The sequence below is a fragment of the Osmerus mordax genome, chromosome 26, assembly GCF_038355195.1.
Source record: "Osmerus mordax isolate fOsmMor3 chromosome 26, fOsmMor3.pri, whole genome shotgun sequence".
NCBI classification, from domain to species: Eukaryota; Metazoa; Chordata; class Actinopteri; order Osmeriformes; family Osmeridae; genus Osmerus; species Osmerus mordax.
In genome coordinates this window covers 2,709,320-2,725,647 of record NC_090075.1, presented here as the reverse complement: position 1 = coordinate 2,725,647, position 16,328 = coordinate 2,709,320, and the positions used below count along the sequence as shown (strand labels likewise).

General features: G+C 45.3%; 1 protein-coding gene across 1 annotated transcript; it reads right to left on the bottom strand.

Moving 5' to 3' along the window:
* Positions 1–2,279: 2,279 nt before the first annotated feature.
* On the bottom strand, positions 2,280–13,877 carry mef2b (myocyte enhancer factor 2b). The gene is given in 10 exon segments (XM_067229885.1): positions 2,280–4,288; positions 4,539–4,635; positions 4,889–5,000; positions 5,292–5,344; positions 5,347–5,436; positions 7,130–7,310; positions 7,748–7,876; positions 8,390–8,593; positions 8,689–8,780; positions 13,802–13,877. Coding segments are annotated over 9 exon segments (1,245 nt in total). The 5' UTR covers positions 8,743–8,780; positions 13,802–13,877; the 3' UTR covers positions 2,280–3,963.
* Between the last annotated feature and the right edge of the window lie 2,451 nt (positions 13,878–16,328).

Here is a 16,328-nt window from a genome sequence, read left to right as displayed (position 1 = left end):
CATTTGATGTGCTTCATTTTATTCATTTTTTAATCCCAGCCTCTACTTTTCTCACATTGTCTTGTACCGTTGGAGATCAATGATGATAAAAAACGGCCCCCTTTTATTTTCGGTTCTCTATTAGACCAAAGAGGTCATGTATGACTGGTGTGTCTAGCCACTGACATCGCTCTGACACCTCTGTCCCCAAAGCTCATGTGGGCTGTCTCATGATCAGTCATAATTACCCTGAAGCTGCTGAACAACCAGACTCAGACACCGAGAACAGAAAAAGGGGATTTTGTTCATGTGTTTAGTCACCAGGTACCTATTTAATGTGCTGCTATATACATCCCTTTGATCTTTTTAGGAACAATACCAAAAAGATTATATTAAAGATTTTTGGATTACAGATATAAAAAATGTTTGTGTAAAAGCCAGTAAAGAATCCATCTATGGTATGACTGTGATATAAGGTGCTTTGAAACGTACTTCAGTCTCTTTCTTCCCTCTGGTCTCAGTCACCGCTAGACTGGGGCCTGTGGAGCGCTCGTCTGAGAGCTGACATGATTAATTGGTGATATTATTTGACATCCGCATCCAGTCAAAACCCACAAAGACCATTCGATTTAGGGTGGGGCAGCCCTGTGTCGTGTGCCTCAGTGACGGATCTGCTCCTGTTCCTGAAGATGTGGAAGCCAGTCCCAACCGACGCCTTCACACAAACCTCACCGTTCTGTGGCTAGACAAAACACTGCAATACATTTTCCGTATCATTGAAATAATGCCTCGTTTTATGACTTGGACTTAAAACATTATGATGTGTGGTAACATTTTAGGGTTCTTTCTTTGTTTTACTGTTACGGAAAGCAACCAAACTTTAATGAATGGCAAGCTCTGAGAGCAGCCATTCAGACTTGTCCTCTGCAGAACGCATTATCTCTCTCCTCCCACTCTCACACCATTTTATTTCCTTGAGTAAAGCCCAAATACTGCTTCACACCCATTCTCCAGTCCAGTGTTTTATTCTCCCGCCATGGTCAGATCTGAAGCTGGGAGTCTGGCTTAATGAACTGGAAGGTGACAGGGTTGACATATCTATATAATCACGTTGATTATGTGCATCTGTTTGGAGGCCCCTGCGCCAGCAGCGTTCATAGCTGTTGCTATAGGGACGGTAGGCAGGCGGGCGGGCTGGCCGGTGGAGGATCTAGACAAGACGCGCAGCCTGGGCCTTCTCTCTGGGGAGGCGACCAGACATGACCCCTGTTACTCTCTTTTCATTTAGGCAGGAAAGAGGGGTGTTCTCGCCAGTGTGGGAGGGGAAAATTCCGGCCAATTTCAATCCGTGTTTCGAAAGAAATGGCGGAGAGAGAGAAACGCCTCACGTGGTTTCAGAAAGACCTTCGAGCGCCTGCTGTAGAACGCGCTCCCCAGCTGTGACAGGGAGCCATTTGCAGCTGCATATGTGTTTTTGAAGATTTTACAGAAAAGGTTCTATGGCTTTTAAGTGTTCCATTCTTCTCCCCCCACGCGCAGTGGGAAGGTGCCGGTAAGTGGTTGGAAAGGAAAGGCGACATGATAATGAGTGAGTGGATGTGTTCAAAGGACGGAACATGAATGAGGCTAAATAAACAGACACATAAAAGATACCGTAAGATAGATGCATTGGCAGACAGCATTTTAGCTGTCCACAGATGAAAGGAAACATTTAGTATTCCGTATCCCATATTTTTTTTCTTCTTCATATAATGACACTGAATTAGATGCTCAGACCTCAGTGGGAACCAGGATGACAAATTCATGCCCAAATCAAATCATCCTTTCAAACGCAGTACTGTCATTAGAGACAGGCTACATTGATTACACCAATGATGGACAAATTGTCTCCTTCATAAATTATGTGTGGAACTACCAGTTACCATTCACTTTTTGTTCAAATTTTACCTCTGTATATCAGCATGATAAATATAAACGGATTATTTTTCAAGCTTCATAAAACCACATGGCAGCTATAGAGCCATAATGCACTCAAAGCTCCTCACTGTCTGGATGTTACATGTCCGCTGTCGTCTAATTACGCAATCAGCTGGATTCCATCACAGTTCACTGCTGAACTTGACAATTGACACAGAAAGTTAGAGAATGAATGACCCTAAGCAATGGCTGAATTATTCCGAAACTATTTGACGACTCTTGCAGAATTGATAGTGTAAGACATACTGACCTCTTGTGGTCCAAAAAGTAACTGTCTTTACGAAACAGAGAAGAGGAACATAAATAAGCAGAAACAACTAATATTGCCAAATAAAGCTCATTTTAATACATATTTCTCAGCCAAATTATAAACACAAAAGAATGCATGACACAAAATCATGGCTAAAATCCAGTGCACGACACAAACGAAAGATTACCGCAGAACCTACAACGTATGTTTTCTTTTGAAGCAACAACATATTTGAAACAAGTTCATGTACTTTATGTATCCTGTTTAAATAACAAATTATCATTGTTATTCATGACACTTATCTTATTCAAAAGCATGAATGAATAACAGCAGGTAAGCGCCACACTAAACAAACTCACAGCCTCTTCATCCCTCACCAAGCATGATAAACCAGGTCAGGTAAGGCTTTCTTTCAGGTATATACAAACCAAAACACTACAACAGTGGTTCTCAAAGTGCGGTCCTGCGAAATAATTTGCCATAAATTATAAAATTGTAAAATTGAGGCTGTATCATTAAAAAGTGACAAAATATATCATAATCTACAGGTGGGGACCATTTGCACCAATAAAACAATAATATTGTGTCCATTCAAGAGCACAAAGGGTATGCTGAATGGGTATTATGATTATGGGGGGGTCCTTGGATGGTGTACTCCCCTGTAAGGGGTCCCTGGGCCCCAAAAGGTTTGAGAACCCCTGCTCTAGAGTATTCTATGCTTTGGCATGTTTATGACATTGTGTATCAATTAAGAAAGACAATACCAACATTTACATTTTACATTTTAGTCATTTAGCAGACGCTCTTATCCAGAGCGACTTACAGTAAGTACAGGGACATTCTCCCCGAGGCAAGCAGGGTGAAGCCTTGCCCAAGGACACAACGTCATCTGGCACGGCCGGGAATCGAACTGGCAACCTTCTGATTACAAGCCCGCTTCCCTAACCGCTCAACAAGGTAGTACTAACACAACTGTGACGGCGTTTAAGTAGATAAAGCACACATGACATTCTGTCCTTAGCCTGATTGAAGTGATTGTGTTCCGCAGAGACATGACGAAAACGTTCAGTACAGAAAGTACAGAATGCTAAACGCAAAAAAAAACAAAAAAAAAAAAACATCAACCTTTGCTCTCTAACTATCTCAGTTTCAAAGGGTCCAAATCCCTGAGAAAGACTTTGTGTGAAGCAGGTTTCAGTACGGAGGGCCTCCTGGGGAGGCTGCGGCCGAATGATGGACGATCCCTAATCGCTCTCGTGTGAGACGACCACTTCATTGATTTTTGGGCTAAAGGCTAAAGCATTAAAGTTATATATGTACAGTAACTGGGCCTCTGAGTGTGAAAGACTACTCTGGAGCTGAAGCCACAGCACATGGCTAAATGAATCAGACTATTCTGCCCACAAGCAAGGGGCTTGTGGATTAAACCAAGGCTGACTCGCCCGTCTGCACACAGACAGAAACATACCCCGGGAAAAGTAGGGTTGGTATTTACACGTGACAAAATGTCGTCATAGGAGAGATGCAGAGGCACACGTTCATCACAAAAAAGGGGAGACCAGCTCTTAATGTAGCAGGAGAGGGAAGGGAGGCTCTCTGTAGAAGTGTCGGGATTAGGGAGCCCTCCTCTTCCTCCCCTGGCTGTGTGGGGCAGCCACGTGATTGGCCGGGCTGGTGGATTGTGGGTCAGTGGCTTGTTGATTGGTTGGCAACGGGTATGGGTGGCCAGGCACGTGGTGTTGGTACGGCCCCGCCGGCTATCTCTGCCACCCATCGCTGATCTCTAATTGCCTCAGTGGCAACCCCCCTTTCGCCTCCAAGGTGTGCTGGGCAGGCGGGTAGCCCCCCTTGGAGAAGTCCTCCAGCTCATTGGCAGTATAAGGTTCCAGGGGGGAGTGGTGAGTGGAATCGGAGTTGCTCATTGGAGAATGCTGCCTCAGGTGGTGCCGGGGCGGGGATGCTGGGGAGCAGATGTGCTCGGGCGAGGCCCGTTCGGATTTGATGGTGAGGTTGAGGGAGGGGTGAGGTGGAGGGGTGGGGGTGGAAGTCTGGGAGGGGAAGGAGCACCCTCTGCTGGACATTCTGTGATCAGCAGGTGAACAGAGACGGAGCATGTTATATATTTCAGCTGGCGGGGAGAGAGAGAACAAACTGAAAGAAATAGAGAGTGAAACATGAAAAAGAAAGAAGGAGAAAGAGTGAGTGAAAGAAAGAGAAATAGAAAGAGAGACATATCGCGCGATAGAGAGAGAGTAAGTGAGAGCGAGAAAGCCTGCAGGAGAGGTACCCACAGGAAGAGGGATGGTCCACACAGGGACCTGAGGGATCTTACGCTGGGCTGAGGTGAGCTCCGTGCTGATCCTGGAGCTGCTGGGTCTGCTGCCAGGGGTTGGCCGGGGTCCGCTGTAAGAAACCTGCAGGACTGTACTCTGGAAGTACAGGAGAAACCTCCTTCATCACCCATTCCACCATAAAACAACACACCTGTGACTGTTTAGCGGCACAATTTAAATGTTTTATTCCCAAATACTAAACTTAAACATTTTCACAGGGGAGTAGCAACAGATGTAAAATGTTTGATAATTTAGTGCTTAGTGATACAGCCTCTTTAGCGACACCTGCTGGTGGAAACTATTAGAACGACAGTAATTCCATCATCCAAGGTCCCTCCAGTGGACTTACCTGGGGGTCCGGCGGAGGGCAGGTTGTATCCCAGGTTGTGTCCCAGCAGGCCTGATTTGCCCATGGTCACCATGGGGCTCCCTGGGTGCATGCTCTGGTAAAGCAGGCCTCTCTGGTCAGGGCAAAGAGGATCACATCCAGTCATATCACGTCAGTTTACTTTCAAGAATAATAACTGGTTAGAGTACGCTTACGATGAGTTATAAATTCCGATAGAGTAGAGTAACATAATATGATATGTTATAATAATGTTAGAATATGTCTGTGAAGTTATGTTGATCTGGTTTACATCTGTGACCCCCCTCCCCCCTCTTCCTTGTTGCTCATCAGGTGAGAGTATGCAGGTATTTCAGCTGAACTACATGATTTGACTTTTACTGTGTGCAGCACAGTAGTTCCTTACAGCGGTGTTGAGGTTGGTACGGGAGGCCACCGTCCCAGGGTGGGTCTCTCCCTCCGGTTCTCACTACCCAGATTCAGCGGGGGCGAACTCTTCATCTCCAAGGCCCGACTCAGGTTGCCATGGGAGAACATCGAGTAGCCAATACCTAGCCAGGAGAAGCAGGAAGTGATATTCAAGTTGTTACTCGCAACCCAGAATTCATTCACACTCTCTCTCTCTCTCTCTCTCTCTCTCTCTCTCTCTCTCTCTCTCTCTCTCTCTCTCTCTCTCTCTCTCTCTCTCTCTCTCTCTCTCTCTCTCTCTCTCTCTCTCTCTCTCTCTCTCTCTCTCTCTCTCTCTCTCTCTCTCTCTCTCTCTCTCTCTCTCTCTCTCTCTCTCTCTCTCTCTCTCTCTCTCTCTCTCTCTCTCTCTCTCTCTCTCTCTCTCTCCTCTCTCTCTCTCTCTCTCTCTCTCTCTCTCTCTCTCTCTCTCTCTCTCTCTCTCTCTCTCTCTCTCTCTCTCTCTCTCTCTCTCTCTCTCTCTCTCTCTCTCTCTCTCTCTCTCTCTCTCTGCGTTTTCCTGTGAGCTCATTTGAGTACCATAAGAAGCCAGAAACCACTCAAGATGCGGGGAACTGCACCCGTTGGGCTATAAGTGCACAGTAAGGTAATTCATGTGAGTGTGTACTAATAGCTACACAGTGTGGGGGAAGAGGCAAAGCTGACCAGCAGCTGCCAAATATTCTGCAAAGAAACCACAGAGCTGTCTCCAGCCCCTGTTTCACTGAGGGGACTAGTTTCACTCTCACAGACACACACCCACACCCAGATAAGTACAGACACACACACCCTCACTCTCTTCCTGTGTGTTCCCACAGCTGGCAGCGCAGCACTGAGGCAGGCCTACAGTCATACACACGTCCATGGCAGAGACAAACTCTCCCTGGCTAGTCGGGGCCTTCAGTGGAAGCTCCACCACTGCTGAGGTACGGTGGGCCTATCTGGGAACCTGGACCAGGAGGTTCATGGGTGTGGGACAGCAGACTAACCAATCCCAAAATGCTTGTTGAGAACAGAGAGAAACTTTCTGGAGAAATACCCCATATGACTACAGTTACCAAGATAAACCACAATTTGACAGGAATGGTTTTTATATATATTTTTTTTAATATATATATATTTTATTTAATATTTAAATTGTTGTATTCTATAAACTTTTGTACTTTTACTTAATTTAAGATCTGTATATGTTTAGTGTTTTGCACCTCCCTGCCACAGTAAATTCCGTGTTTGTATAACATACATGGCGAATAAACCAAATTCTGATTCTGATTCTGAATCCAAAATGAACTTACAGACAGAAAGGAAAAGACATATAGAATCTATTGATATCTATTTTATATCTACAATGTTTAGCTCTTTAGTATATTGTTTAGCTCTTTCGGATATGTTTAGCTCTTTAGTATTAGACTTTTAAATTGTATTGAAACATTCTGCTTTTTCTACTTTTTTTTAATTAAGATCCGTATATGTCTCTTGTATGCACCTTCCTGCCACAGTAAATTCTGTGTTTGTGTTAACTTACATGGCGAATAAAAACCAATTCTGATTCTGATTCTGAATGAAGCTACAGAATTATTTAGCGCGGGTTACGGAGGGCGGTCATAGAGGTGCTGTCATGCAAGGGGCCCTACTCAGAATCAGAATGGGTTTTACTCGCCATGAAAGTTTGCACAGACAAGGAATTTGTTTTGGCAGGAAGGTGCAAACATTAAACATATAGGAATCTAACATTTAAATATGAGGACTAACTATACTAGGGGTACATAACTAGCAATACTAAGTGGAATTGTCACACACCTGAGTGTGGTGACATGAAGGCAGCGTGAGCGTGTGGGCTGGTGGGGCCAGCTGACACAGGCCTGGTGCCCAGGGGCTTGAAGGCCTGAGGTCTGTGGGCGGCCAAGCCGGGGTTGGAGAAGCCGTTCTCACAGCCTGCAGACACCAAGTACTGGGCTTCTGGGGAGAGGAGGGAGGGAGCCTGAGGAAGAGCACAGAACGTTGGTCTGATGGAGATGACACATCGCTTACTTCTCTATCTGATAAGGATCAGGTGCAGTTTTGAAATATAATTCAGTCGCAGATAGGTGATCGATAAGGGTGTCGACAAAAGACACGGATTTCATAAGACTTGAATCCTGGCTAAACAAGAAACACTGCACAGCTCTATGATATAAAACATTTTTGAGAAATTAGGTCAACTTTATCCGTCAAAGCCTCTGTTCCTCTATTACAGTAAATACCCCCTTTGTCTAAAATATTATCTAACACACACACACACAAAAAAAAACATTTCCCCCCGAAAATGAGTCACGCCAATTTTCCACTTTTCACCATAAATCAATGGCCAGTTTGGGCCCACTCACAGCTCTGACCTGGGTGTGCGATCTGAAGAACAAGAGAAAAGGTGTTACTAACGTAGTAGCGCTGCCTGGCGACAGAGAGATCCATGCCCTCACTGAGGGGAAGCTTGTCCACCCCCTCCTGGACGCTCTCGTCCGTCTCCAGCTCGGCCGCGTCCAGACCCAGGCCCTTCCTGCGCAGGGTCTGCACCCGGCAGGGACAGACAACACACGGGTCACACACACGCACAGCGACAGACACGCACGGCAGAAACACAACTGGACGGAGAGAGACAGGAAAGGAGAGAGACAGAGAGAGAGAGAGAGAGAGAGAGACAGAGAGAGAGAGAGAGACAGAGAGACAGAGAAAGACAGAGACAAAGAGAGGAAGGGAGAACTCGAGAGCGGGAAACAGAGAGATGTAGAAAAGGAGAGGAAAAGAGACAGAGAGGAAGCTTTACATTTTGAGAAAGAGAGAGAGTAAGAGAGAGAGAAAGAGCGCGAAAGAAGGAAGTAGAAAAATAAATAAAAACAGATATACAAATGGAAACGAAGCCATGCTGTAGAACACAGCTCTCTCTCTCTCTCTCTCTCTCTCTCTCTCTCTCTCTCTCTCTCTCTCTCTCTCTCTCTCTCTTTGTCTCTCTGTCTCTCTGTCTCTCTGTCTCTCTCTCTTTGTCTCTCTGTCTCTCTATCTTTCTCTAAGAGCTCTGCACACCTCCAGGATGTCCGTGTTGGTTCTGCTCTCGTGGGGCTCGCTGTACTCGGTGTACTTGAGCAGCACCTTGTCCATGTCGGTGCTGGCGTACTGGAACAGGCGGTTGGTGCTGTTGAAGATGATGAGGGCGATCTCACAGTCACAGAGCACGCTCAGCTCGTACGCCTTCTTCATCAAACCAAACTTACGCTTGGTGAATGTCACCTGAGAGGAGGAATTAGACGACATTTAGAGATTCTACTGGAGTCTATTAAGACATTAGCGTTGCATTGGCGTAAGGTGAGGTAAAGCACTTATACCTGTCGATTTCTCTGGTCCAGAATACGAGAAATCTGGATCTTCTTCCGGCCCATTATGGTCTTGTTCTATGGCTCTAAACACGTGGCTGAACCTGCAAAACCAAAAGATTTAAAGATCCTCGTAGCTGAGATGTCCTGTTTGAAATCATCACCAAAATGCATGTCATGTCAAATGTACAATGTACCTCTAGAATTATGTGAACTGGTATATTTCACAGTAAAAAAAAACGAGTCTGTCCTCGTTGCATTTATTATCATCCAGGAAATGTAATAGTTGAAGTGACTGCCTTAATCGCAATACAAAGAGGATAGACTGTTGCTGAAAATTGTACAGTGCATGGCTCTTAACCTTTGTATGATACTGATGGGAAAATCATCTTCCATTTTCTTTAAGTGACCTCGGTCCCACCCTTCCCCCTCATGATGGCGTCCTGTTTATTTATATCACCATTACGCGATGGGGGCTAAAGTTAGACTGTGCTCACTGTCCGCACTGACACCCCCTCAGTCTGGGTTACCCCAAGAACACATCTACAAACTGAGGGAGGGAGGGAGAGTGAGAGACAAATAGAGAACAGATAGAGGTATTGAAAAGGAGAGAGAGAGAGAGAACAGAGAGAGAGAGAGAAAGAGAGAGAAAGAGAGAGAGAGAGAGACAGAGAGAGAGAGAGAGAGAGAGAGAGAGAGAGAGAGAGAGAGAGAGAGAGAGAGAGAGAGAGAGAGAGAGAGAGAGAGAGAGAGAGAGAGAGAGAGAGAGAGAGAGAGAGAGAGAGAGAGAGAGAGAGAGAGAGAGAGAGAGAGAGAGAGAGAGAATGGACAGGGTTAAAAATAGCACATCTCCCTGTCATGGTGAAAGCCAGCAGAAGAAAAATAGTGTGTTTCAGAGAAGGGAAAGTTAGCTTTAAACCACCCCCTCCTCTCCCAGGTTCTGGTAGGCTGAAAAAAGAGGTGTATGGACAGGCTCAGGATTCAAGATGTCTGCTTCCCCAATAAAGGAGAGGGGGCGGGGCGCAGGACTCGGATCATCATACAGGGAAGATGATTTGATTGAACTGGGATTCAGAACACATCCGGAGTTATACTGAATGAGCTTGTGATCCTTAACCCTAACCCCAAAAAACTATGACCTCGATACAGTTGGCTGCAATTCCAGCTATTTATCTCTCTCTTCGCGAGCTTGCACATTGTAGTGAACAGAACCTCCAGGTCCATGCTCCAACACACTGCAGCCACCTCACTGCAGCCCCCTCACTGCAGCCACCTCACTGCAGCCACCTCACTGCAGCCACCTCACTGCAGCCCCCTCACTGCCGCCACCTAACTGCAGCCACCTCACTGCAGCCACCTCACTGCAGCCACCTCACTGCAGCCACCTAACTGCAGCCACCTCACTGCAGCCCCCACACTGCAGCCCCCACACTGCAGCCACCTCACTGCAGCCACCTCACTGCAGCCCCCTCACTGCAGCCACCTCACTGCAGCCACCTCACTGCAGCCCCCACACTGCAGCCACCTCACTGCAGCCACCTCACTGCAGCCCCCACACTGCAGCCCCCACACTGCAGCCCCCACACTGCAGCCCCCTCACTGCAGCCCCCTCACTGCAGCCACCTCACTGCAGCCCCCACACTGCAGCCACCTCACTGCAGCCCCCTCACTGCAGCCACCTCACTGCAGCCCCCACACTGCAGCCACCTCACTGCAGCCCCCTCACTGCAGCCACCTCACTGCAGCCACCTCACTGCAGCCCACCTCACTGCAGCCACCTCACTGCAGCCCCCACACTGCAGCCCCCACACTGCAGCCCCCACACTGCAGCCACCTCAATGCAGCCACCTCACTGCAGCCCCCACACTGCAGCCACCTCACTGCAGCCACCTCACTGCAGCCCCCACACTGCAGCCCCCACACTGCAGCCACCTCACTGCAGCCCCCACACTGCAGCCACCTCACTGCAGCCACCTCACTGCAGCGGTTGTTCCGCAGCATCGCCAGCCTCGACGGGCCTTCTCCCTGCTTTGCTCAGTGACATGAACCACCCTGAACCACCGCATTCTCCTGTGCCTGTCTCTGCTGGTGTAAAGCCCAGAGGAGCTTCCCCTGGTTTTCCCCTCATACTGGACATGTGACCTCATCTAAATTTGGAGCCCGGTCCTCTGAATGGCGAGCGGATATGATGATGTGTTCCCACGACCCCCTCAGTGCCCGCTGCCCCCAAGCCCACGCTTGGCACACAGGCATTTGGGGCATTTCGGAGGAATCCACCTCTCGACCTCCGTCATTACCTTATAAAGCGCTGTGTTCACTGCAGTGACGGCGTTTGTAGGACAGGATATTGTACACGCACGCCTCACGATATCGGAAGGTTTTTAGCTATACTTGTCAACGACATCTCATATTTGGCCCCTTACACAGCACTCAATTAGTTAGAATTACTCACATTAATCGCAATTGATTTGGATTCAAACTGGGATCATTTTGTATGTTGTTTTGGACCCAATCGTCTGTCAAACTAAGAAAATGTACAAGTACAATGAAGTTTAAGGTTTAACAGGACTTAAAATCCACTGAAAAGTTTGATTGACTCATTGAGCCTTGGAGTGAAGACTATACTAAAGCAGAGTATCTTCAGCCAGTGTGCCGAGAATAGAGGCAAGTGGGGAGATGTGAGGTTCAGGGGAGGGAAAAAGATCATTATCAGAATGTTCCTGTCACTCAGTTAATAACCAACTCACCACAGACAAAACCAGTCGCTCTCAGGGGGCCAATGTCACCTCCACTCTAACAGCAAGGATAAGGGGACCTCGTTGTGGTTGTGGAGCTCTTTCAAACCTTCTCCAAAGAGCTGGTACACCGAGAACACTCACTCCTCATATCAGATCATTATGGGATGTAGTGAGGTCCTATAAGACAGTAGCACTACCAGTTGAGGTTTTTAAGGTTGTAGCTGTGTTTTACACACAGTCTTGGGGAGTCCAGTGAAAAATGGATTGTCAAGTTTTACATTCTGCTGACTGGTTTGTGAAATGTGAAAATGTGTCTCAAGTCAGGGGGAGAAAGTCTGGCCTTCCAGAAATAAACCCAGAATCCTTGATGAACGTAAACGCCGCTTGATCGACGCACTATAATAAGGCTAGCACCCGGGGAGAGGACCCTGTAATTGTGCAATCATTGCACTCGCACGGCCACCCTAGGGCTCTCAGCTCCCGGGGGGAGCCCAGCTTCCTCTGACGCCTTCCCAGAGGTCAGACAATGGAAAAGACCAAACACACACACAAACACGGCAGGCTTCTTACTGTAACCCAGGCCCACTCTCTCATAGACTAACTGCCCCCTGGGGTTTGAGGACCAGACTAATTGCTGGATGTCTCACAGGGACAACACAGCGTGATATCCAACAACAAACAGCTTTGTCCTTCACGAACCATGTCGATGCTATAACAACACGGCATCAACAACATCTTGATGTGAACGGCGTTGACCCTGACACACAGGTAATACCTTTAACTACTGAATTTTTAAATGAGATTCATGTACAATGTTTGCTTTGTGTCATTTGCACTTTTGCACGTCCCTTAGGATAAAAGCGTCTGGTAAACAAACACACGTATAATGAACAATACTGTTTTGCCGTCCAACCCACACGATGATTTCGATTTGCGAATTGTTGCCCTAAGTAGAAGGCAAGGCACAGTTTGCACTCGAGTAAAATAGCGCTCATTCGAAACCATGCAGTAGAGTTGATAACACCTGAGAAAACATCCCAGGGGTCTGTTTTCTCATGTCAGTCATTCCGTCTCAATGGCAAGATGAGAAAATGGGCCTAAAACCGTTGCCTGAAATAGAAAGTTGGAATCCTATTTGCATATCCTTGACTCGCAAGAAAAACCCAAAGTCAAGACGGACACTCTGAAGGGTCTAATGAATGACTTGTATACCCGTAATCTGTAACTTTGGATGATAGAAGGGGAAGTGTTGTTGTTTAGCAAAACTTCCCCCACAAATTTTACACTTAATTTGTCACTGAGTCTTTCATACTATCTGTGGTAAGCGGTAGCATTTGTAGGCAAACTATAACTAAGCTGTGAAACCTTAATATGTCTTCATTTATATGTCTCTTGTGTATTTTAAGTCCAGAAAGTCAATCGGTAAGAAAGCATGTGGGCTTATTTACACCAGGTCCCTGCACTGGCCAGGCATTTGCAAAGCGGAGGTGAAGAAATATTTTGCTTATTTTAACAGGAGATAATCGAATTGCCTGGATATTTCTGATAGGGTAAGAATAGAGAGGGTGGAGGCTGGATTGAGGACATCTGATCGTTTTAAAAAGGTCATGGGATTTTTGAAGACCAGAGATAGTCAAGACCTTGGTATGATGGCTACATCTACACGCTAAGAATCAAATACGATTTATGGTATTAACAAGGCTTCAATTTCAGTCTGTCTTTTGAGTATTTGTCCTTAACTGGTTATGTTGTGGGGAATCACAATTTGAATATTAACTAGTTTAAAATTACTGCTGAGCTCTACTGTCAGTATAATGATGTGAATTACAAATGGCTCCTCAACAGCTCAATAATGAATTGAATCTATAGGTCAGTATATCAGTCTCATTGAAGCCAAACATTCTCCAAATGGGCTACTTTTTTTTTCCTTTCAGACGTTGAAAACAACTGGAACTTGTGAACAAAATACTTAATGCTATAGCTTGTGATTTGATCCGTTAGAAAAAGGCCCGTACAGTACCAGTACGACTAACATCCCATATCTGTAAAGATACACGAGGACAAGCTTCAGCACTAAAAATAAAGCCTCTGTGACTGTCCTTGCTAAGAATAAGTGGCCCAAAGACTTCAAAATAATTACTAATTTACTGACGTCATTCAAAATACTCGAGTTAATATTAGACTGGTCTGTCTCTAAGTTACCAAGCATCCCATCTAATTTGGGGAGGCTGTTTGCCTCCGTAAAGGCAAAATAATACAGTTACACCGCGTAAGTAACATGTTACCCTCCTTCGGTTTTCAAATGTTAGAAAGACGGCGAAGAATGAATATTATGAGACCACAGGATTCCAATCAAAGGGAAAAAAACAAATGAATCTCATGCTCACCTGTTGTCTAATGTTTCTCCGGTTTCTTTCCCCCCTTGACTGCTATGTTTGATACGGTTATTACAAATATGGCAACTGATACAGTTAATATGATATCTTGTGTTTTAAATCAGGGTGCGTTGTCGCTGTCTCTAGAGTAAATCTTGCCAGCCTTGGTTTAGAGAGACGTCCACCTGATGCTCGAAGCTGATTCAGGACCGCTGCCTCCGACCGCGCTCAACATCACCAGCAGCAGCTGGCTTCAGCCCACCTCTAAATTAGCATAAACCGCCCTCTCATCGGTGCTATTGGTTTACGGCGACGACACAGTCATCCGCCTCCGTGCCAGCGATCATTTCAGGAGACAACGCTCCAGAAGTAAGCTACCATTCAATGAAGTCTGTCACAACAGTACCTTTAAATAGCGATATGCCACACTGATATGTTCGTTCCTAATTTATGTTATTGTTAGATCACCATTTACTGTAGGCTAGATGGCAAGGCAATTGCAGTATGTTAAAACATTTGCCAACAACAGTTGTAAAGCCTTTGGCTACTATTAGGACATATTTGTGATTTAAAAATAAACCAGATCGACCGTTATAAACTCACATTCCCTCATATCATTCTGGCTACCATTCACGGAGGGTTGGTCTTTGTAATTGATAGAGGTTCATGGCATGATGCAAGCCGAATTACGATTAAATCTTTCTGACAACTGTCCGGTTCAATGATACAGATGATGGAGCGACTAAACCAAATCTTTACACCATGCAGGAACTGAGTCTTCAACAGAGTTATTATAAATCGTGATCTAGTGAGTTCCTATAGCCATTTTAGGCCAAACTGACCTAGGATATGCAGAATTTTTTTTGTTTTCAGTGTCTTGTTAGCCCATGTGATCTTAGTTGCTTTGGAGATACATGACTCTATAATAATAAATTATCATAGCTACAGTTCATTTAACTATTATACACTGTATTGAAGCTTCTCTTTTGTCATTCTTGTTCTCTCTCTCGCTCTTTCGCTAACACACACACACACACCCACACCCACACACAACACACTCGCCGTAGGCCAGGCCTTGGACTGTTACATGTATGTTGGTCTATTTCTGACCATTGTTGTCTCTATGCTTTGTTTCCAAAAGAACACATGCGCCTAATAACCGCAGCGTCCAACCAATTGGGTTTACAGATTTTTACTTATTTTCTCTGAATAGTTTTATTTATAACCATGAGATTGATTATTAGCTCTAATAGTCTTGAACGTTGCCTCCCTCATTTTGGCTTTGGGACTGGAAGCCTAATGTCAATAATATAGGCTATGCAGGTGAATCAATCAAAATGAAAACAAGATGGGTACATCAAATCTATAATATTTTAAATATGGGAAGAATAAATTTGTCTTCTCTTCCTCTTCCGGTTCCTATCTGAGTCTCGATAAGAGCTTCCAAATATCTCACTTGTCCTAGTAATGTTAGACTGACATTTTGAACTTAAATTGTGCATCTGCTAAATGACTAAATGTAAATGACTAAATGTAAATGTAAATTGTGTTTAAACTCATGGACTTTCTCATGCATATTCCCTATACACTTTTTAAACTTTCCTAAAACTCCAATCAACGTACAAATATAGTTCAGAATAAATGTGCCCATCAACAAGATGGTTCAAAGGATATTCCACATACTGTTAGCTTAATAGATATTTTTAGAGGTAATAACTCAATCACTTATATGAGCTACATTATTCTTGCCTATTCTTGGGACGTGGCACATTGCTTTCATCACTCCTAAAAATAATATAAGGACAAGTGTTATTAACATAGAACAATCAACCATGGGAGATGTCCAGGGCACGCACACACACGCACGCACGCACACACACACATTCACACACACACATATGCACTCGCACACAAACTCACACACACACTCACTCACTCACACACTGTAAGGAGTCCATGCTATAACTGCATGCAAAATGCTACGCTGATGCAAGACTTAGCAACAACCCAGAGGATTGTTATATCCCTTCCTATTGGTGGCCTTCCAGAATGGGAGTAGCTTGTTTACTCCAGAAGAGAATGATTGGTTTAGACGCAGCCCTTACCTGTAGATTAACCGGGTAAATCACCTGGTTACACTCCCGAACAATACACTACTGACAAGCCTATGTCTATGCATGTTGTATAGTTGTACATAGCTGATTGTCAATGGCTCCACAGGAATTAGTGATGCCAAAGTGTTAACCCCAAATATTAAAACTGAGTGCATTGTAGGCCTAAGTCACACGAAGGAGACCTTGGAAAGTGTTCATATTTAGACTTATTTTTTGTTTTCCTGAAACTGCTCACTTCTGCTTTCGACAACATCAGCGACTGCCATTTTAGTACATGTGGTGAAGCTGTCGAATTCAGAAATAACCTTCATGGTCAGTGTGTATGTGTGAGAGCAATTCTTTTGCGTGTACTTTTATAGCCACATGCTTATCTCTATTGTGACAGCACCGAGAGAGACCTTTCCCCCAAACCCTCCACCTTCTGC